The 22,599-nt window shown below is 49.6% G+C and overlaps 1 protein-coding gene across 1 annotated transcript; it reads left to right on the top strand.

The window, feature by feature from the left end:
- The first annotated feature begins 17,959 nt into the window (after positions 1–17,959).
- On the top strand, positions 17,960–22,256 carry LOC119458728 (uncharacterized protein K02A2.6-like). Its single transcript, XM_037720593.2, has one exon. The coding sequence runs from the start codon at positions 18,149–18,151 to the stop codon at positions 22,103–22,105; it is 3,957 nt and encodes a 1,318-aa protein (XP_037576521.2). The 5' UTR covers positions 17,960–18,148; the 3' UTR covers positions 22,106–22,256.
- Positions 22,257–22,599: the final 343 nt, after the last annotated feature.

The following is a 22,599-nucleotide window of genomic DNA, read 5'->3' as shown; positions in this document are numbered from 1 at the left end:
AATCGCATGTCGATGACCTCGTGCGTTCTTCGCACAACAATCGCCACGTCTGCGCCACATGTGCAAGTGTGATACGTGGGTGCGCTGCGCATAGCGAAAACGACAGAGTATGCTGCGCCGACCGCGTTTCTTAATCTTTTGCGCTGTATAGGCGTTCCGACATCGAAAAATGCCTAGAGTTTCCTGCAAATGTCACTAGGGGAAAATCTGTCGCTACGACCAGGTACAATAAGGAAGAAGCATGCGCTTGCAGCGATAGAGATAGCGAAACGATGGAGCATGTGCTATCAACACATATCATGCCATACCATGTGTTATTAGAATGTGTGATATCTGCCAGGAGGTCGATTTAGGCACATATCTGGCCTCCTTGAAGCCCTTGGGTTCAGCGAGAGCAGGGGGGAAGTAAACATGTCCACAAATGATATTAGTAAAAGAGCCGATTGGAAAATTGGTGGAAGAAAAGTAGGAAAACGACAAACAACGTACGAAAACAAAGTTCCCGGCCAATAGGGGTTCTGAAAGTTGGTGATGGAAATTCTTCGCGTTTTTCTTTTCTTTTCTTTTTTTTTTTTTTTTGAATGACTGGGTAGGGCATTAGACAATATTATAACGAGCTTGGTGGCGCAACTCACCGCCCCGTTACAAAGGTCGACGCTCCTATCATCCATCCATCCATCCACGACAATCGAATTTATTTTCCTTGAATTTTTTTGAAGTTTCAAGTGGAGGCAGAGACTAAAGGCATAGGTGTTGCATGACAGGACTTCTCTGCCCCCGCATGCAGATGCAGCAGCAAGCGCCCACAAAACAGATCACACGTAGTTACGCATCACATGTGAGTGTAAAACATTCTGCATTCGCAAAACAAGTCGACTTGACCACCAGCGTGCATTTGGTGACCATTACAAAGGAAAGCAATAAAGACCACAAAGGTGACACTGTAGCAGGCAGTAAATAATGAACAGCGTAATATGAACAAAGCTTTTTCCAAGCAAAACGATCATTCGTTTTATCTCAAACTTCTGTTCATAATTGTGATCACGCGCGATGTGATTCCCTATGATTGGCGGCAGCCTACGCTTAACCGACATAACGTAAGTCGTGGTTAGGTGATCGTTTATTTATCTGTCTCCTAAACACGTACAGAGGAGCTCTAATTTGATTATAATTATGGGTATATCGTCATGGATTTGTGTAATCTTCGTTGCATATGTGGCCTTCGAAAGTTCCTGTTTATTTTTACATTTACAAATTTCCAAGCAGTCGTAGTTTCAGAAACACGGCAACGCTATAAGTATCTGCGCGCATCCATTATATCATTGAGCATTATTCCATTTAATAACGCAATAGTATTTTGTCGTTGATTGGCAGTCTACAAAGCCGCTTGAAGAGACGAAGTTTAAGAAAATTCATATTCAATCGTTCCCACTTTTTTGTATTTTTACCGTGTTATTTTATTTCTTTGTTTGTTTATTCATTGGCAACCGCAGGCCTCCATCCCCCGCGAACGCAACGAATAATTACGTCAGTGGGTAGCACTGCTTGTGGCTTCTGGGCAATCCTTTTCGTCGGCGGTTTGTGATACTACGTGACCACCACATCCCATTTCCGCGATGTAACAAGGAGGTAACAAGGGCAAGCGCTAAGCCGCGCTGTACTTGGTCTGTCTTTTCGAACTGCCCGCAGTAAAAAAAGTATATATGTATATGTATATATATGTATATATAATACTGTGCGATCGACAAATTGTGGCTTCATAACGTGATTGCGAGTGATGCAGCCACCTGTTAAAGTAATAAAGCGAGATTTTGGTCAAAATACTCCTTCAAAACGTGACGGGCGTTGATTATACGCTGTCGCGATTTATAAGTGAACATGAGCCATATTAGCGGTTATATACGATCGAGGCGCTTGCGCTGCCCGCGCGTCGTGGGTGGCCGGTCACGCGATCCGCTGCAGGCATGCGAGGATGCGATCATAACTGTATGGATGCCGCAGCGAAGAGAGCTGGGTGGATATATTCTGCAAGTGTCCAGCCAGCAGACATTGACCGGGGGTGCCTGTCTCCTTCTGACGCGTCTATAGCCCAGCCCAGCCAATCAGAACTTCAGCAGCAGAAGACGAAATGGGCACGTCCACTAGGTGGACACTTATACAGAATACCCCCCCTCTTGGTGTCTTGGTGCGCGCTATCCTCGCGCGCGCGCGGTGTTGGATGTCACGTGATATCTGCTTAGTAAAGATTTGTTCGTGTGTGTCGTGCCCTTATAGGTAGGTGCGCGGCACCACGCCTGTTTGGTTAGTAAACAACTATTTCATATTGTTATACTCCGTGTGAATCCTTGCTTTCCCTGTGTTTCTGGAAGAGGCACAACGCCCACTCGCCTCAAAAATACAGGGTTTACTGGAAGGACAGGGAAGCGGAGGAACACGCAAAGCGCTTGGAAAAGCAATGTGGTGTAACCATAAAGCAGTAACGGCATGCCAAAGCACATGCTGAGTATATATATATATATATATATATATATATATATATATATATATATATATATATATATATATCGCGCCGTGACCCCCGGAGCCTGCGCTTCCACGAAGTACATCCGCGCAGGTGCAGTGGAGCATGGTTATAGCCAGTTGGCTTTTTGCTGAGGCTGTTCCGGAGGCAGGACAGGCCGCGGTATGCTAAAGCGCTCTTATACTATAATGCCCGCTGATTCAAGTGCGCGCTGCCCAGCCGACTTCGTCATGTATTCGCGTCACCTGCGATATAGATATGTGATAAATGCTTGGGCACCTGTTCACTGTATATATATGTATATAAGACGGGGTCGGCGTTCCCGCGTGCCAGGCACGTGACCTGTTCGGCACGCGTTTAATTACGAGACGCCTCTGAATTTGATTTGCCAGACAGGAGGACAAAGGAGCCCCGGGGCGACGGACCCTGTCAACCGCGCGATTGATCGGCCGTCTCTTGGTTGGCGACGCGCGCGTCTTCTTTTATGCATCGCTTTTTATTTGAGCTAGCGGCGAATCGTCACACATTCGATTCTGGGAGCGTCGCTCTCGTAACGAGTTCGCATTAAATGTTTTCAACATTGCGTCGTGCGAATACTCTGTGCCAACGCACTCGGTGCCGGGTGCTTGACCGCTCCGAAGCGCATGTGCTATATCGAACGCACTCTCCATATATGTATAGGAAAGTTTCGAGGATTGTGTATGCTTTTCATGCATAGCATTTGTCCACAAAGTTTCTAGCGAAAAAAAAAAAATAATAAAGGCAGTCGATGATGTTAGAGGGAGCGGTGACGTCAGTAAATTCGCGGGCATACGATGTGTTCGGTCATTGGTTCGGTATGTAGACGCAGCTGAATCGCCTCCATGACGTTTTCCGCCGACCAGCAGGAGGCGCGTCGATCGAGGAGCTTTAGGCGCAGCAGGACAGAGGAGTCCTTTCTATGGACTTGCGCAGGAGTGCACTTCTCGTTTTCTCGCGGTGCACTTGAAGCTACTGGCGCCGCTGTTTTTATTGCTGTTTATAATGAAGAATCCGTGCTGTTATTGAAAAATGGAGCAAGTTCCACGAAGTCAAATCTGACGAGACAGCGGAGCTGTGGTCGTTCTGTTTCTGCGATTGTCGCGTATGTTTCTTTTTTTTTTTTCGCTGTTGTAGTCTTCATTTTAGACCGAAGGAACGACCACATCTCCGCTGTTTTGACAGATCGCGTCCCATCCCCCGCAACGCGCTAGGAACGCCGTTGCCCGTGGACGCCGACGCGTCCCATCCCCCGCAAGTAGCGCCGTTCGGGCTAGCCAAGCGGCTGCGAATGCACAGCTTCGCTGTGGTCCCCCCCCCCCACCCCCCCTCCAGCGTGCGCCCTCTCATTGGTTGCCTCCTCACCCAGCGCGCATCTCCTCCTCTGCTGGTCACGTGATCTGCCTTTCCCGGGCGCTGTTGCATGTCATCCTCTCCTGGTCACGTGACCTCTCCGGCTCTGCTCCTGCGTGACGGCGGCCGTCATCGACAGGCGCACGCTCAACTAAGAACAGCTCCGCTGTTACAAATTGCAATTTAATAGGCAGGTGACGAAGAAGGCGCAACACTCGCAGCGCCGTGTGCGTGTCGTTTCCCTGACGAAGACAAGTCATCTTGTCGAAGCGTTGGCTCTTCGTGGCTCTTCCTTTTCATTCCACCACTATTATGTAACAGTGCCGCGCGTGCTTCCATGTGTTGTCCCTGTTTACATAGTTCGCGCTCGTTGTTATGACTTCATGTACTGTGTAGCGTTAGGACGGTAAAAGTATGTCGCTAAAGTCTGTATGTTGGAGATACTGTGGTGTATTTTTTGCGTTTGGCACGACGGTGGAGGATCGAGAGGTTTGGCATAGCGAGAGACGGGAGATGTAGCCACCGTAGTATATATCTATGGCCGAATACCGAAGGTGTTGCGTCATGGTGACGCTAACTTGCTGCTTCGCCCTTTGTATCGGGCTGGTGTATGAAAACCCTATAGCGCATAGAAAGTTGAAAGAAAAAGGTGTTTTACAGTCAAAGAAAGAACCGAGAACGGGACGCCAGCACCGGTAGCACTACCTTATTGCATTGCCTTGCGGCGCTGCAATAAACTATGACGCGATAGATACGTTCTAGAGTTGCAGGACGCCTCACTTTGAAGAAAGAATATCCGTGCTCCTGTGACCCTTTGATGCCGTTTACTTAATGACTGCGAATTGCTTCTTTAAAGCTGTTAAAAGTTTGTGTACTTGTTACGCGCCGTGCCTGACAAAAGGTGTACGACGAACTTTTTTGAAAAACATGGGCCCGTGTCCTAGCTCGTAACGGTTTTTCGTAAAAAAAAAAAAAGAAAATGTATGAGAATATACCTTTGTCTAGTGATGATTACGCCATGGCCTTCACGCTTACCTCAGCAGAAGTGAAACTGGAAATTAGTCTTGTAATTGCAACAAAGGTTAAACGCGGTTTGGTTTTTTGTCACAAGGTGTCGCCAACAGCGCTGCTACTGTAGAGTCCCAAGAAATAACAACTTCTAATGACTCTATGCTGCAGTAGAGTCGCTCTATGCTACTTCAACTATATGCTGCTCTCATCTGTATCTGCGCCGTGTTAGAGCTTTACAATATCATTTTCGCCGAGTGCGTCTTGAACCGATCTCCTCCGCCTTGTTCTTTCCTTTCTTTATTTCCTGTAAAAAAAAATGACTTTTAGTTTTTTAGTATCTTCGATTACTCATCATGTCAGCGTGTTATTTCCACTAATTGACGTGACTTGGAAAAAATTCGTCTACTCCAAATTTTTGCGCTCGAGCTAGTCCTCTATCTGGACTGGGCTTGTTCAGAGGACACGGGGTGGCACGCCGGCAGCTTGGCGAGATTTAGCTGAGAATCGGGAGCGACGCCGTCTGTAGTACTTTTTCTCTTTCTTTCTTTTTCTCTTTCTTTCTTTAAGCGCCCAAGTCTCTCGCCTTCCGCGATACCCGAGCCTCGAGTTGGATGTCATCCATCCCGAGGAACGTTATACCTTATTTTCCTTGCTTCATTCACCGGATACGTCCGGCCGAGTCCGGTGACTCATCAGTCCGCATCGTCTCGCGCTGAAGGTTTCACCCAACCCGGCACGAAGTCGGTTCGAGCGCGCTTGATAGCGTTTGCATCCAGGCCGATCGAGTCTTGATCGCGCCGCTTCCCTCCGGTTTACCGAAAATCCCGGTTTAGCCAACTGCTCGTGTTTGCTTTGCATACTCTCCCGCGATCGGGAGAGTATGCGGGAGAGTACACAGTGGCCGGGCTATAGCTGAAGTGTCATCTCTGCTTGCGAAAATCACGGGACGGGTCGTCGCCATTTTGTTGAAGATAAGGTTAGAGGGTGAGTTAGGTCACGTGCGGAGCGGTTTATTGTGGTCCTCAAAGTAAAACATATGGTTGGGTTAAGTCAGTGACCTTGCGGCAGCTGAATTCGTTGCGATAAGGAACCCTGTATACACGGATATATATACATACAGTGGTACACCGCCCTCGCTAAACGAACATTTCGCAGGGCGAACTGGGCTCGCTCTCGATATTTTAACTCGCAGGGAGAATCTACAGTTCGTCTGAACGAACCATGCAGATGCGTCTGCGCATAGATGCGTCTGCTCGTTTCTTTAGCTTTTCCCTCGCCTATAGCGTCGATCTATAGTCTCCCCTTCAGGAACCTTCTGCAAAAGGCGCAGAAGTAGATGACTTTGGATCAGTTCTTCCGTCCTGGATCATTAAAAAAAAAGAAAAGGCCAATACACAGAAACGGGAGAAAGTTATTCACATGTAGTACCTCTGTATTCCTCCTCATCTAGCTGAGGGAGACTGGCTGAGATTGAACTGCGACGCGTTGGTAAACATGCAGATGGGTGTAAACACTATAGTCTAAATAGTCCTCCTTCCTCCGTGCTTCACCAGCTCGCTCTGGATCTTGAACATCATCGTTCCTTGATAAATGCAAGGATAAAGTCTCTCTCTCTCTCTCTCTCACACACACACACACACACACACACACACACACACACACACACACACACACACACACACACATATATATATATATATATATATATATATATATATAGAGAGAGAGAGAGAGAGAGAGAGAGCAAGCATTCGGAAGAATCGTGGTATATCCCGGCTGTTAACATTCTAAAATGAAAATGATAAATCTTTGTTCAATCGACGTTAAGAAGGTGTGAAACCACAAGCTCGAAAGTTATATTCAAATCCCCAAATCCCCGTAGTTACCATGATGTAGCTGTATTATGTCTGGTAAGCTTTGTAGGAAAGTTAAGGCTAGATCGGCGTCACCCACGGCCTGTTTTGTTCGACATCCGACTCCCTTTCCGCGATCGCCGGCGGTCACGCTGGCAGCGTTCCCGTTTCGGCGTTGATCCTTTTCTTCATCGGTCGGCATTCGTGCCCTCCAGCATTACGTAGTATGTAGCTCGTTCATTCATGTCTCGTCCGAATCCGGGACGGCGGTGTGTGCGCACTCTATACGATTACGCCTCGGGCGGCTGTAAGCGGCCTATTACTATACGGCTGAGAAAATAAGTCTCGATTTATGAGCTCAGCAGCTTTCGCCGCTCTTTTGGCAGCGTTCCCGTCCGGCGTATACACTAAATGCACGCTATAGGCCACCTCGAGTAACCAGAACATCTACCTGTATACGTAGGGGACTTTGCTGCTTAACAAACTGCGGACAAATGGGAGTATGAGCTAGCTTAGAGCGAGACATGTATTGGCCAAGACACAGCTGAAATTAACGCTATTATCCTTTCAACCATGCACTATAACACGCAGAGATGCTCAAGCATAAGCCTGGCCACAAAAAAAGTGGAGGGGGGGGGGGACGTAAATGAAATAAAGATAGGGTTAACCATGGTAACATGGTCATAGCGCAAATGTAGCGGACGCACACACACGCAAAAAGACAAGGATGAGCGCTTTTAACGCGACCGCGTTAAGAGGGGTCCGTGTCGCAGAAAATTCGGTGTCGGTGTCGGCGGCGTTGTCCGTTCGAGAAAAATCATCCCGGACCACGCAGGCCCTCCTCATGGCGCAAAGGCGTTACTGAACTACTAATTGAATTTCTCAAAGTAAAATGTGTCAGAAAATTTGTAATGTACGACTTGCACACAACCTACAGACATGATGGCGTCGGGTTGTAATTTGAATATACGAGAAAACAGAATTCTGTTACGGGCGGAAACTCAAACACAAACTCCTTTCTGCAGCTGCCGTTTGAGGTCGGTCTTAGTGAGAGTTCCTTGCAACACCATCCAGATGGCGCTCGCCTCCGCGCATCTGCGGCAGAGGCGGATCCCGCGGTGTGGGGAAAAGAAAAGAAAAAGAACCAGAAAGCTCGCCTTCGTGCGCAGCGTTTGCAGGTAAACATTGCGGTTACATAAGTCGCAGTTGCCGGGAAGCGCGTCAGGTATATCAGGGATCTTTGAATGCTATCGCTTTCCACTCTTCAAGGCGAAGCTTAAGCGTCCTCCGAGTTTTTTTTTTTTTTTGTTTTTTGTTTGTGTCTGTCCGCCACTTAGTGTTGTGTAACCAGAGTAAGAATGCAAGACCAACTAGCTGAACAGTCAGTTCTTCTGAAACAGACCTAACCATTGACTTCTATAACACCGTGCAGTAAAGTCGCTATAGTGCACACGTACACATGAATGTCATGTTGTGCAAGTAAACCAGTAGCATGCAGACACTCGGTGTATAAGAAGATCGAATTCGCAGCGGAATCTATACAAAGTATAATCAAAGTACTAAATCTATCCGCACGGGAATCCCCGTGTATAGGCAGTCATATAGAACATTGTGTTTAGCGGGATGGAAGTTCGGACTAAATGGTTCGCGAGAGACATTGCAGGAAGCTTGTGTGTGTCCGAGGCTTTTCTTCCATCCCTGTTTTTTCGCGCTGCTTTACTGTTCCTCGCGTTCAGCGGGTCATGTCCATGGACAAAGTATACCTTGGCAGCCGAAAAAGCACGTCCATCCAAGGGGTCCAGCGTCTCGCGTTTAATTAACGACTCGTTGTTCGTGGTAATAAGGAAAGTTCGTATAAGGTACAATGTTTTACGATACCATCTATAAATTGTGGCAGTATAAGTATAGCAGCTCAAACATCCCGGGTGTTATGAATGTTACAAGGATATTAACTTTTTCCGTACTCTCTTACCTCAGCCTACCTCTGGAGCTAATTCAGTTGACCATAGAATTTGGAGTGTGCTAAGGGTGGTTGTTTCCTGCATTCACCACGACTTCTTTATATTTTGACGATTCAGTCTGTAGGACGCTTTGAAAGCAGCATTGTAGCGCACAGAGGTTAAACTAATCGCTGTTATGCATGTTTGCTATGGTAAGTCAACTTCAAGACGGTAAACTTGAACATCTACAGGGCCGCGTCAGCACTGCCCAACATTGTATCGGCGGCTTACTTTCGCGGAGACGTATGCGTATAACGTCACCTTTCTCGGCCGTTGTAATATTTTTCGCGACGCCCTGTGTAAGGGCGCTACTCCGCACAACATCTAAATTCACTGTCGCGAGCGCCGTCATGGTAATTGCCTCTCTCATGTACCCATTGCCTCTTCTACCATCAAATAGATGGTGGATCAAATTTGATAGGCGGTGTCATTGCCTCCGAGATCTGCGCGCAAATCTCGGAGGCCATTGCGGTACGTCCGCCGTTCCCGAATGTCGTCCGGAGAGAGCTGTACACGCGTGCTATTTCTGCGGTATGTATAGTACACAGCGTATATACGCGGACGCGAAATCGCGATTTGCCAGCTCATGCGACAGGAGCTCTCTTGGCAACGTTCCCGTTCGGTGTTTTTCGTGACCAGGCACGCTCGCGGGCGGCTCGAGTAACTTCATTCATGCAGCGCGGCCACCATTAGGAAACCGCTCCCCTACGCACTCCGTATAGCTCTCGTTCTGAGCTATACTACTCTAAAGTCGGCGAAGCCGCTGAGCGCTCGTTTCGCCCCATTCCAACACGCCCTCCCCATCCCGTCGTCGTGTAGGTTTCACTTTCGCGCTGCGTGGCGTTCTTATTGGATGTTGTCACGACCGTACAGCGCGGGCCGCGCGCATAGTATCGGGTTGTACAAACCGTCGCCCACGCACGTGTAATGTACGCTATCCGAACGCGTATCGCGGAAGAGGGAGCAGCAGCAGAGAGAGGCGTGTACACTTGTCTTAGGTGTGTGTGTGTGACTAAGTCACCCGGCTCGGCGCGCAGATGGACGAAGGCGCAACGGACGGCGCGCGGTTGTTATTCTCACTGGTGACTAAGTCGGCGGCGTGTCCCTCAAGTGGCTACCACATGCCCTCCTCCTCCTCTCCCTCGTTCGACGCCTCCTCCAGAAGCGGCTTCCCGTGTGTGTGTGTTGCACCCGGTAGAGTCACCATTCCTGAGTCACTCATCGCTACTCGACGAGGCGTCCTCCGGCAAGCAGGCTTCTTCTTGGAAATCGTCGAGAAAGCCGAAATCTCTCGGCGGTGGCCTCCGTCTCCGTGGCGCCGCGCACAATCGCGCGCGCGCGACGCTTCTTGCCTGCCGGCGGCTTCCTGTCCCCGGCGTTTGCGCCCCGTGTTGTCGCCGCGGCTCTTCGGCGCCTTCCGGGGTTGAGTCGGCTCTTCGCGCCTCCTCGAAGATGATGGTGTCTCGTGACTGCGCGACGCCCTCCGTGGTCCTTACTCTATCTAGCTTGCTTTCTTTCTTTTTTTCTCTTCCTTTGTTCTCGGTGTGCAACCCGCAATCTGGTTGTTTTTCATCCGGCGAAGAACTGATGATGCTCGGCATCCCGTCCCCTCAGATATATACGGCGCGCGATTTGACCTTGGGCCCAAGGATAGCTCACTGTGCCCATCTTACGCACACTCCTCTATTTTGTATAGCTATTATTATAATTGTCCTTTTGTATTTAATGTATTTCTTTTCTCGTGTTATCCTAACTGTGCTGTCTTAGTTTTATTTCCCCTCATTCCTTTTTACTTATAATCGTCTGTATTCGTGTTTGATGATGATGACGATGATTAGGTTTTAATGGCGCTAGGGCCTGTTCTGGCCAAAGAGCGCCAACGTCTTTCTTACTTAATTTTTGTTATTGCACCCATGACGCCAGCTTTCAGAACTTATATACGGGGTGATTATCTTTAAAGCTTTCCGGAATTTCTCAAGATCGCCTGCGGCAAATAGCATAATTCTTGTCGTTGAGCTGCAGTATTGGAAGAGGCGGACATTACTAGCACGAGAAATCGAAACACGTATTCAACTAATGAACAAAATGCAATAATTAACTTTCTAAATATTACGGCACGCATTGCAATTTACGAATTGTAGCCGCTGAGTTTGCAATGCGTATCAACTTGTAATTGATTTCCGGAATGGCACTAGTTTCGAGATATTATTTCCCAAAGTGTGGGACGAAATATAGATATAAATTTCACAGGTCTAAAATCAATTTTCTTCTCTCCAGGGCACATCTCAGTGCGTCTTGCAAGAAACTAATGCCACGTATGTAGTCCCTGATGTGTCGAGTGCAGATGCTATTAAATTTGATACGCAAACCGAAAGCATGCAACGATCTTGTCTGACAATGACATTTGCGGGTAAGCCCCGTTGTTTACGCATGCCGCTTCATTATAATTTCTTTATATAATTTTTGTCCGAGTGGTTACACGCATACAACGCAGTTTTGAGCCAGGAATCGCATGTTGTGTGGTAGGCGACTGCGTCAACAAAAAGAATAATTTTAAACAAGGAATGATAGTAGAGTGAAAGACTCGTGTGGCTGAGCAGAACGTAATTCCCAGGCACTTAAACCAGCTCGTGGTATTTTGTTTTGCTTCGCGATTTATCGTCTTCGACGCCTTCCTTTTGCGGAACACATGGTTCCCTTCTCAGTCGTCTTCGCTACAGTGTGGCGTATACCGTCCAATTATCTGTTTCACTAGAGCACTCTAGTTGTTTTCGCCGGCTAAACACGTGACAGCTACTAATTTATATGCGTGGCTGCAGTAGTGTAACGTGCACCGCCTCTCGGAAGAAGCTCGCCACGGTGGTCGAATGAGTCATATCCCTGTGATGCTGGCTTTGATGTTCTGTAGCAGCTGTGGGGTTCGGTTAACCAGTTAGATGGTTCAGCGGTGCGCTTAAGTTGTCAAGGCTGTAAGCTCGAAAGTGGCGTTGATCATTCGTCTTGTCGCTCAGATGAGCTTATAGGAGGCGTGAAAGCGTATATAGAGGGGTTGATAAAGGGCTTCCGTAATGGGATCTCGTGATGAAAAGTTTTGGTCCTTGCACGGGGTCGGCGCAACAAACTGCGAATAAAAAAGAAGAAAATGTTTACTCGAACGCAACAGACGCTGAAAAAAAAAATGTCAGTAACAGAAAACTGAGCACAAGAATCTGCTCTCCTTTGGAGGTCACTTGTTTATACGATTGCCTTCCGTAAAGATCACTCGTTATTGCATATTAATTCGCTTTTATGGCCGTCAGATGGCGCGACGTCTTGGGGCGGGGTAGAGTTACTGTATATGTGCAGTAACTCTAGGCCGGTTTAAGATCCATCTTTTTTTCTTTTTTTTTTTGGCTGGTTCTATAATTTTGTATTCCATTCATGATTTTTCTTCGTTTCTTAAATGTCATAGTAAATACACGCCCATGTCCAAAAGCTGCGGTTGTCTGTGAGGGCGCCACAGCCGCCACTACCGCAGGATGAGAGTCAACTTAAACTTGTGGTAGGACGTGCAACTACAAACCTCGATACCTTTAGGTTACCATGCAGCGACAGATGCCGAAAATTGTTTGTGCTCAGACAACAGCCATGCAGCAGCGGTGATTCTGAGTGGCGACTGGCTGCGGTTGAGGGCGGCAGCAGACGATTTCGCTTCGAAAAGCAACTGGAAGCAGGACGATTTTTTTACTATTTCAAGCGTTCTTAGTTCACTCCTGTATTGCTGCCCCTGCGTTTCTCTCTGTTATTCGTTAGTAGCTTTCACCGAAAAGTGCAGAAATCACGTCATAGAAACTATACGTAAGCGGCGCCCCCGGCCGTAGTTCTACCGACGTCCGCTTTCTATTGCTATCCGGCTGAATCGACAGGCACATCGTATATCTAAGCATGGCCTTCGAGATCGGGCGGTGGGAGCGCGCGTAGCGCGATCTCGGAGGATATAATCGAAATTGTATGCCGGCTGATTCGACCGTCATTCTATCGCTGGCAATGGCGCTGACAAACTGAAAAATGCGTGAAGTTGTTCAAACTTAAACGCGTCTTCGCGAATTGCGATCGGGGTCAATGTTGGGCCAGTACGCTTTGCGTATTGTGGAAGCAGCGTGGTAGAACACGGAGCACGGTGAAGAAGACGGCGGACGGAAGGCGTTAGCTCCTTAATTATGTATAAGCGAGCGATCATCGAGAAGGTAAGGGGTAGATCACAAGGTACATACTTTCGATACAAATCGGTATTCCGAAGAAAGCGTTATCGCTCCGATTAAAGCCTCGCCGTAGTATATACACTTGAACTCGGTCCCTTCGCTGTCTGCGGAGGGCGAATGTCGCACCGGCTGAAGGAGACGGCACTCGTGACTGCAGCGTTCCGCGAGGCTCTTGGGCCGCGCGATGATAAGCGTCTGTGTACTACCTGCAGTCGCAGCCTTCGCTTATCGGCACCGTCCTTGCCTTTCTTCTGAAGATTGCAGTGTGCTGAAAACGTGTTGAACGCCACGTATAAACGCCAACTTTTGCTGGAGAAGCCGTGTAGGCGTAATCGGCCATTGCTGTCTTAGAGCGGTATGCCTTATCAACGTGAAAAAAATACGCGCGCCTATATCTGCGTGAACGCATTCTTTTTTTTTTTTTTTTTTTCTCGCTTATGTCGTCGAACATGTCCCCTTGTTTACTGTTGTCAGTGTCGGTGTGCCGATTGTTATTAGCGTGTCAGTGGATAATTGGCGCCTCCTATCGCTTTGCCCTTGTCTGTCGATATAGCTGACTCCGTAGTCGGTTCCCGGTCGATGCATTGATCTTCGTTCTAAAGCTTGCGTGCACATAGCAGTGAACGCAGGGACGTCCGTTGCCTGCATTGTCGAAGGTTGAAAAATCCGTTGGGAAAACAATACGCGCCGCTCGAAATTCTCGCATATGCCGTATGCCGTCACCGACATTCCCCGTTTGTCGATATTTGCAGCAATATATAGTGCACTATTGTTCACGCTTTCCTATTTGCCAAGCGATATTTTTCAGCGCTTCATTGGTGGTGGAGTGAACATTTCCCTAGAAGTTGGTATAATAGACAAAAACAATGTGCATGAAGTCATTGTCTTTGAACAAAAAGTAATCCATTTAAAAGCGCCGCTAGCTATAGGCTATAGCTGCTGGCTAGTGGCAATATAGTCCGTCGCTCACAAATGTTCGCAGTGGAAGCTAGTATAGTGCGATTAGATATGTATGTGTAGATTCCACAGAAAGTAACCTTGCTGAAAAGAAAAAAAAAAAAAAGAGGGGGGGGGCAGTATACTGGAGAAATAAAATTAAGCTCATTTATTTGTTCCACCGTTTGGGAGGAGCATTAATTTGATCGCGTTTGTGCTGCATTGCACTATGCGTGTGCATAACGCTAGTCCTTTACGTGGTCGCGTAAGGAAGCATACATCTGGTGACATGTATGCAGAAAGTGTACCAGCAGAGGGGGAAGGCCCGAAAGGGGTTTGGGATAAGAGGACCAGGGACGGAAGATAGCAGGACGCATTGGGAAGTTGAGAAAATGCTTATTTACATTCCACTTATACCGCAAGGTTCCTGTCTATGTATAGTCAGATTGTTCGCCATAGTTCAGGCGTTTGGCACAGCACAACGCGTTTGAACAGCTTTGCGCACCGTCCCCGAGGGAAATGTGCACGTATAGAGCAGCCGGGGTTCGAGACCCGACCCGGGTCATTAAGCGGCGAATAGAAGAGCCATATCGTACAATCTACATTTTTCGTGTCGTGGCTAATAAAAAAGGAAAACGAAGTGCAATAACCGCGCGCTGTCTCGTTGCGTACGTGCGCGAGTAATATATATGCACACCATGTATACGAATCTGCATAAAATCTGCGCCCTTTTCAATTGCCGGGGGGGGGGGGGGAGGCGTTTCCTTTGGCATTTGAAAACGAGAGCAAGTGGACGGTGGCGCACACGACTCCCGTGACCGGTGCCGACGTATGTGTACGTCGTTACATTGTGTATTGTCTCCGCCTTTGTGCCTGGAAACAGGTGAGGCGCGCGCGAGGCAAGCTTTTATGCGCGCGCGAATGCGACTCCGAACGTGTCACGCTGTCTGCGCAGCGTGCAGTGTTGGTGTCCCCCCCGCCCCTCTCGCTCGACCTTTCCTCGCGCTAACAAAGTGAGCAGCAACAGCAGCTGCAGCTGTTGCTTGCGGCTCCTTAGAACCCCGTGACACGAGTCGGCTGCCATCGACAGTGCATTGCACCTCCTTGCGTGTAATGCCTCCGTTGCAGGGAGCGAGCGCGTGCAATGTGCCGCCGCATGCGCGCGTGTGTCCATATGGCGCGTATACGTGGCCGAGTTTTTAAGCACGAAATGCTTTTAGCTCCCGTTGTCGGCGACATTCAGGTGACATTTAGCACTCGAACGAGAACATCCGGGCAACCAGTCAAAAGTAAAAAAAAAAAGCGGTCTCTGGCCCCCCAATCCTTTGTACAGGACCGCATTACATACGCTAGTTACTGCCCAAACAAGTTACAAAAAAATGTTGCTTCCGAGTTCTTCCTAATGTTTGTTCACAGTGTCACTCAAGCAGTAACTTTTAGTACGCTGAAGTTAAATTTGTCATTTCCAATAGCGACGTTCAAAAGGCAGATACAGTCGATACAGCGCACCGTACACTTCATTGCCATCTTTTGGCGCTGAGACAGGGTTGCCTGTGCTCTTTCCAACGCCAGCGGTCCGCGAGTTCCGCGGCGCGGGTTTTGCGCCACCTCCTTCGAGAGATGGCGCCACGCTGCGTGACCAGGCCTGGCAGCGTATAGCGCGCGCCGCGGGATGTTTGTTTGGCGGTTCAGTGCAAAACAGGCTCATTTCGGCTTGGTAAGCTTTCAGACCAATCTGCTTTGCCGGTAGCCATTTCAGGCTTACATCTACTCTCGATTACGGGAGAGCCAGCAGTTTCTTGCTTTCCCTGTCTGTCTGTCTGTATATCTATGTCAGTGTAGATAGATGTTTGATAAATGGTTATATATGTCTGATTAGATAGATAGATAGATAGATAGATAGATAGATAGATAGATAGATAGATAGATAGATAGATAGATAGATAGATAGATAGATAGATAGATAGATAGATAGATAGATAGATAGATAGATAGATAGCAGCTTCTCTATAGAGGGAAGCGCGAGGGAGGAGCGCGCGGCTGCAGCACACGGCTCATACTACCATACATGACGCCTTTCGGCCGGGAATTATGACACTGAGTCGAGAAAATCTGGGCGAAAGAAGTGGCAACCGCAAGAACGCCGCCTTGTTGCTACACCTCAATTTTGTAACGCTAACAATATTCGAGATATGATGCAAGAACCAGCATTTACGCGTAGCGTATACGTATGGACAATCTGTGGAGTTCACTCCGTATTTTTTTTTTTTTTTTTAGAAGGATCCGATGGCTATTCATAAGATGTTTATGTAAAGCTTGCGATGCGTGAAATTGTGCGTTTGAAGGTGCCTGAACTAGATGGCGCCACCGTACCGAGGGAAGCTCGTCTGCGCCTGCGCACCTGCACGGCGTAGCAACATGGCGGTCGCCTTGCGGTTACCGATTCCAATGCATGGGCGATATGGGGAGCTTTGCCTCTGGAATTCGTTATAATAACTCTATGGCCGTGACAATAACGGAGTGTCACTGCATTGCTTGAATGCTTATCGCATTAATGTCGACAGACATCGTGAGATGCGTGTTGCCGGGATTTTTTTGCTTGTGTTGGTTGTTCTCTACTTTAACGTCTGCACCAGATGTGATCCAGAGCAGACGCCCGGCTTCCGTCATTCCGTTGACTTCGTCGCGTTCCTTATCGCTATAGAGCATGTCATTAAGGAACTTTAGCTTGACGTGCTGTCATCCCATATATCGGTGTGCTTTAATGAGACGCAGCTTCGTGAGGCTTCGCCGATACAGCGCTGCTGCGCTCAAGCTGACACTCCGCAATTAGTGCTTTAGCTTATCGCGATTACGTGACAAACGCTGTGACGGTGCACCTAATTGTGTGCATGCGTACTGTACGTTGTCTGCATTTCGTGATGACGTTACTACGTAAATGCGCTGCTCCTATATAGTAACCGGCTCGACAGCATATATACTCGCCTTATATTCGGACAGCGCCCGAGTGCTTTTATCTCGTTTGATCACGTGAGCGAGTAATTGCCTGCGGAGAGAACTTATTACGAGGTAACGCAGAGAGGTCTGCCACAAACAGCCTATAGGCTGCTTGTACTCATGCTCAGAGCGAAGATGAGGGGTATGAGTAACGATGAGGATATATAGACAGTATACAGGATGCGACTACGTATACGTGCACGTTCGCGGAAGTAATTGCATCTATTTTATGTCTATGTCAATTATACGCGCACTGGAGGCGCGCTCGCGCCGTTGTGCTGTAACTGTATCGACGGCGCATGCGCGACCCGAGCGTCTTATATCTTGGAGGGCCTCCAGTGACGTGCGATGCGTCTGGCTGTAAAAACGACGTCGCCAGGTGTAATATACGCACGGTCACGTTCCACTCAATCCGCTCTGCCGGAGCACTGTGTAGCTGGCTTCCGCTGCTATAATATACCACGAGCGTTTTACCCACACACGTTATAGTGCTCCTGCTGAGCAGGAAGGATTTAAACGCAAGCAAGGCAGCGGCCGATTATTGTTGTGCAACAAGATATAAGCCCCAAAGGGTGAAAACGTTTTTTTACGAGTGTGTCTTGCCTGCGTGCTATACCTTTCTCGAAAACGCTGCGCTATAGATACTTTCCTGTCGGGGATGCTCTGTGCACTCTGATAACGCCCATGCCGTTCGGGACCTGAAAGTATTGGACTTGAGAAATTCGCGCAAAGTAGATGACGACCGTTGTTGTGGAACAAATATTTTTCAGAGTGTATCGTGCCAACGCCAACTATATGTAGCGTTTTGAAAGATATAAACGCTGCGTGTGTCACATGTGTCGCATGATTGCCACGTGCGTAACACGGGAGCGCGATATATCACATGCTCGCGCTATATAGTTTCCTTTAATGTCAAATACGCAGGAATGAAATGGGCAAATTTATAGCTTTTCATTAACCGCTTCACGAAATGTTCGCTTCCCATAGATTTCAAGATGTGCGTTGGATCTGCATTTTTTTTACAGCTGTTGTGACGTCAGCCCACACGCGGCTATCACAGATTATCTGGTGGCCATCACTTTCGCCTCCCCGTGTGCCCTTTCCCTTGCCCTGCGATCTCGGGGCATATAAACAACGCCCAAGACAATAAAGCTCGCTTTTTCCTTGTTGGTTCCACGAGTGCCGGCGTCTGGTCATTTCAGTGGCGACGAGGGTGGGATGACGGACAAACACCACCAGGAAAACGGAATGGCCAGCTATACAGGCCCACCACCGTTCGACGAGGCCACCGATGAATGGCCAGCGCATCAAGTTCGTCTAGAGGCATTCTTCGAGGGCCATGGCGTTACGGAAGAGAAGAAGAAACGGGCTTTGCTCGTTGCAGCGCTGAGCACCAACACGGTGGGCGTGATTGCCGGACGCTGCGCGCCAGCCAAGGTGAACGAACTTTCATACACCGAGGTCGTGGCCCTTCTGCAACAATATTTTTCGCCGGAGCCTAACGAGATAGCCCAGTCGTACAAGTTCTTCACGCGTAACCAATCGCCAGGTGAGCCGGTCAAAGAATTTCTTCTGGCCATCCGTCAGATTGCTAACACATGCAATTTCGGAGACAGTCTGGACAGAATGCTGCGGGATAGAATTGTATGCGGATTGCAAAGCTCCAGTGTACGTCGGCAACTGTTAGCGAAAACAGGCCTGACCAGAAGCGAGGCCGAAGAAATAGCGCTGGCAGCCGAGCTGGCAGTTGAGAACGAAAGAGGGATAGGCGCGGCCAAGTCAGACGAAAATGTGTATGCGGTAACAGAGAAAGGCGCACCGAGGGAGGGACGCCGAATGTCATGCTTCAGATGCGGAGGTCAAGGGCACAGCGCAGAAACATGCCGGTTCCGCTCAGCTATATGCTACAAGTGCCGTCAACGTGGCCACCTGGCGAGGGTGTGCTCCCGTCGCGCAGATAAATTACCTACCGCGCCGAGAGTGTCACATCAGGACGTCAGTATGCTAGAGCCGAAGGATGACGACGCTGAGGCTGATGGCCTATTTATGCTGGGGGCTGCGGAAGACCACGTCGGGTCCCTCGGAACAGTCAAGCCGCTGGTTCATACGTTGGAGTGGGGCGGAGTGCCGGTTACCATGCAGCTAGACACGGGTTCACCCGTTTCACTCATCACATGGCCAACGTATATAAAACATCGGGCGGCCTGGCCTAAACTCCAAGACTCCGCATTGAACTTAACTTGTTTCCTCGGGAAACTTCCGGTGAGCGGACAGTTGAAGCTTAACGTTTCTACAGGAGGGCGTTCCGTGGCAGGCACCTTGACCGTCCTGGGATGCAAAGGGCCCAACCTGTGCGGCCGAGACCTCATCCAAACGTTCGACCTACTTAATGTACCGGTTTGCAACGTATCAGCCAAGGGTGAGCCCATCACAGATCCAGTAGAAAAGGTCGATGTCCAAGATCTGTTAAAAGAATTCCCGGACGTGTTTAAACCAGGTCTGGGCCTTATCAAGGGTCCTCCTGCCCACCTGCGCCTAAAAGAAACCGCCGTTGCAAGGTTTTGCAAAGCTCGTCAAGTGCCGTACGCGTTACGTTCCAAAGTAGCCGCGGAAATTGATCGACTTGTTGAAAATGGCATACTCAAACCAGTGCCACACTCCGAATGGGCGGCGCCCGTAGTTCCAGTGGTGAAACGTAACGGCAGCATAAGGCTTTGCGGGGATTTCAAGGTCACAGTGAACCAAGCCTGTCTTACAGCGCAGTATCCTCTTCCCCGCGTCGATGATATACTAGCCACGTTAAACGGAGGGGAGGTTTTTACTACGATTGACCTGCGCGACGCATACAACCAGCTTCCTTTGGATGAAGAATCCCAGCTACTTACAACCGTGAATACGCAAAAGGGGCTCTTCTGTTTCACTAGACTACCATTCGGGGTTTCATCGGCCCCTGCGTTGTTTCAGAGCCGCATGGAAGCAATACTGCAAGGTTTGCCAGGGGTTCAAGTCTATCTCGATGATGTCATTGTGGCAGAAAAAAAGAATGATTGCGCCACGCTTCGCAAAGTATTGGAGCGGTTCCAACAGTCGGGAGTGCGGTTGCATCCGGACAAGTCCAAATTTCGCCAACCGGAAGTTGACTTCTTGGGTCACAGAATAAGTGCTCATGGGGTGCAGCCGAAGACGGAAAACATTGACGCAATCCTCGAGGTCAAGGAGCCGCAAAGCGCAGCAGAACTGCGATCATTCTTGGGACTGGTCACTTATTACCACAAGTTCCTTAAGAACGCGTCCTCGGTAATGGCACCCCTGTACGAGCTTCTCCGCACAAATGTAAAGTGGCGATGGGGCTGCCCACAGCAGGTAGCTTTTGACGAGGTGAAGACGAGGCTCAAGGAAGCCGAGTGGTTAGCTCATTTTGACGGCGACAAGCCTCTAATTCTCGAGTGCGACGCGTCGCCAGTCGGAATCGGCGCGGTGCTATCCCACGATGTGGGTCAAGGTGTGTTACGTCCGGTCGGCTTCCGCTCCCGCATACTCACCCAAGCAGAGCGTAACTATTCACAGTTAGAGCGGGAAGCCCTCGCATTGGTATTTGGTGTGCTTAAATTTCGTGCCTATTTGCTCGGCAGAGTTTTCACCTTGATAACCGACCACAAACCACTCGTAGGCCTCTTCCATCCAGACAAGTCTGTACCTGCCATGGCTGCGGGCCGGATCCAGCGCTGGGCCCTTATCTTGAGCGCCTACAGCTACAATATCCAGCACAAGGATGGCAAGGCCAACGTTCCCGCGGACGCGCTCAGCAGGATTCCAGTATCCTCATCGACAGTTCCCGAGGAATCCGAAGATTGCGATGGTTGTGAGTACGTTCTTCTCACAAACAGCCTCAACGATGGGGTGATTTCGGCCAAACAGCTAGCGGCCTTGACTTCAAAGGATAGAGAGTTAACCAAGGTACGGAAGTGGGTACAGGAAGGTTGGCCACGACGCCTGGCTCGACAGGACGAGCTTTTGAAGGTATTCTTCAACAGGAAGGACGAGTTGACTGTCAGTCAGGGACTCGTGTACTGGGGCCATCGTGTGGTGGTGCCCATCGAGGCAAGATCTGCGATGCTACATCTGTTGCACGACACGCACCAAGGAATCGGTGCGATGAAAGCACTGGCACGCTCACTGTTTTGGTACCCGCGGATTGATGCGGACATAGAGCGGCTCGTAAAAAGCTGCCAGGTTTGCGTGCAAGCGGCTCCTATGCCGCCTAGACAGGAGGCGGTGCCCTGGCCGGAAACGGGACGACGTTGGTCGAGGCTACACATAGATTTTGCTGGTCCTGTTGAAGGGTACATGTTGATGATATTGGTAGATGCTCATACCAAGTGGATTGAGGTTGTGCCCATGAAAAGCGCCACAGCGTGCTCAACCATCGAGGCCTTGCGCACCACGTTCAGCAGATTTGGTATACCGGAAACCATTGTGTCAGATAACGGCCCACAGTTCACGGGGAAAGAGTTCGCCGATTTCATGCGGCGCAATAACGTCCTACACTTGCGCACCGCACCGTATCACCCGCAGTCAAACGGACTGGCAGAACGGGCTGTGCGAACCGTGAAGCAGAAATTGAAGACAAACCGACAAGGGTCGTTACAAACCCGTTTGGCGAGGATCCTGCATAGTTACCGAAGGACCCCGTTGGCCTGCGGGGAAACACCTGCAATGCGGCTGTTGGGGTTCCAGCCGCGTTCTAGATTAGACAACGCTGTGGTGCCTCTTGCTCCGGTTGAACGTAGCCCCTGCGAGACTGATGTGCCCGGCTTCTTGCAGACAGGCGATCCAGTGTGGGTACGCAACTTCGGACAAGGAGAGCCCTGGACGCGGGCCACGATCCGGGAAACGCAGGGCGCCCGGATGGTAACGGCGGATGGGGCTACGGGCGAGATCATACGCCGTCACTTGGACCAAGTCAAGGTGCGACTGCCGGACAGCTCATTGGCCAGTTCACCAGTCCCGTGTCCCACTGACGTAAGGCCAGAAAGCAACACGGGCCGTCCAGAACCAGAGGACCCACCTGCAGCGGGATCGCCTGCATCAACAGACCTACGGCCCCTCGAGGCTACCCCAACCCTGAGGAGGTCCACTCGGATCCGAAGACCCCCCGAACGGTTTTCCCCTTAGAAAAAAAAAAGGGGGGGGAAGAAGATTGTTGTGACGTCAGCCCACACGCGGCTATCACAGATTATCTGGTGGCCATCACTTTCGCCTCCCCGTGTGCCCTTTCCCTTGCCCTGCGATCTCGGGGCATATAAACAACGCCCAAGACAATAAAGCTCGCTTTTTCCTTGTTGGTTCCACGAGTGCCGGCGTCTGGTCATTTCAACAGCGAAGATGTTAAAGGCTCAGTCTTCGATGGTCGCGTCCGGATGTAGAAAAAAACTCATGGCCGTATGCTGTAGTGAAAGCGCGCGAGGGACGCGCGCTTTCACGGGGAGCGAACGCACGGCGGAGAGCAAACGCCACTACTTCCGTCGCGTGAAAGGCCGTGGGGGGACGGGAGGGGAGGCGACGTTTAGCTGCGGCACCAAATGCGTATCTTGCGAGACCGCGGGCGCAAGGGGAACTGCCGACTCAACCTTCCACGCGAAAGGAGGCCAGCGGGAAGGCAGGGAGGG

Source organism: Dermacentor silvarum, chromosome 7, assembly GCF_013339745.2.
Source record: "Dermacentor silvarum isolate Dsil-2018 chromosome 7, BIME_Dsil_1.4, whole genome shotgun sequence".
NCBI classification, from domain to species: domain Eukaryota; kingdom Metazoa; phylum Arthropoda; class Arachnida; order Ixodida; family Ixodidae; genus Dermacentor; species Dermacentor silvarum.
Note: the sequence above shows the minus strand (reverse complement) of the source record. Positions and strands in the feature narration are given on the sequence as shown.

Coding starts and splice junctions, on each gene's coding strand:
- LOC119458728 (XM_037720593.2), top strand. CDS start 18,149: ATGACGGACAAACACCACCAGGAAAACGGAATGGCCAGCTATACAGGC.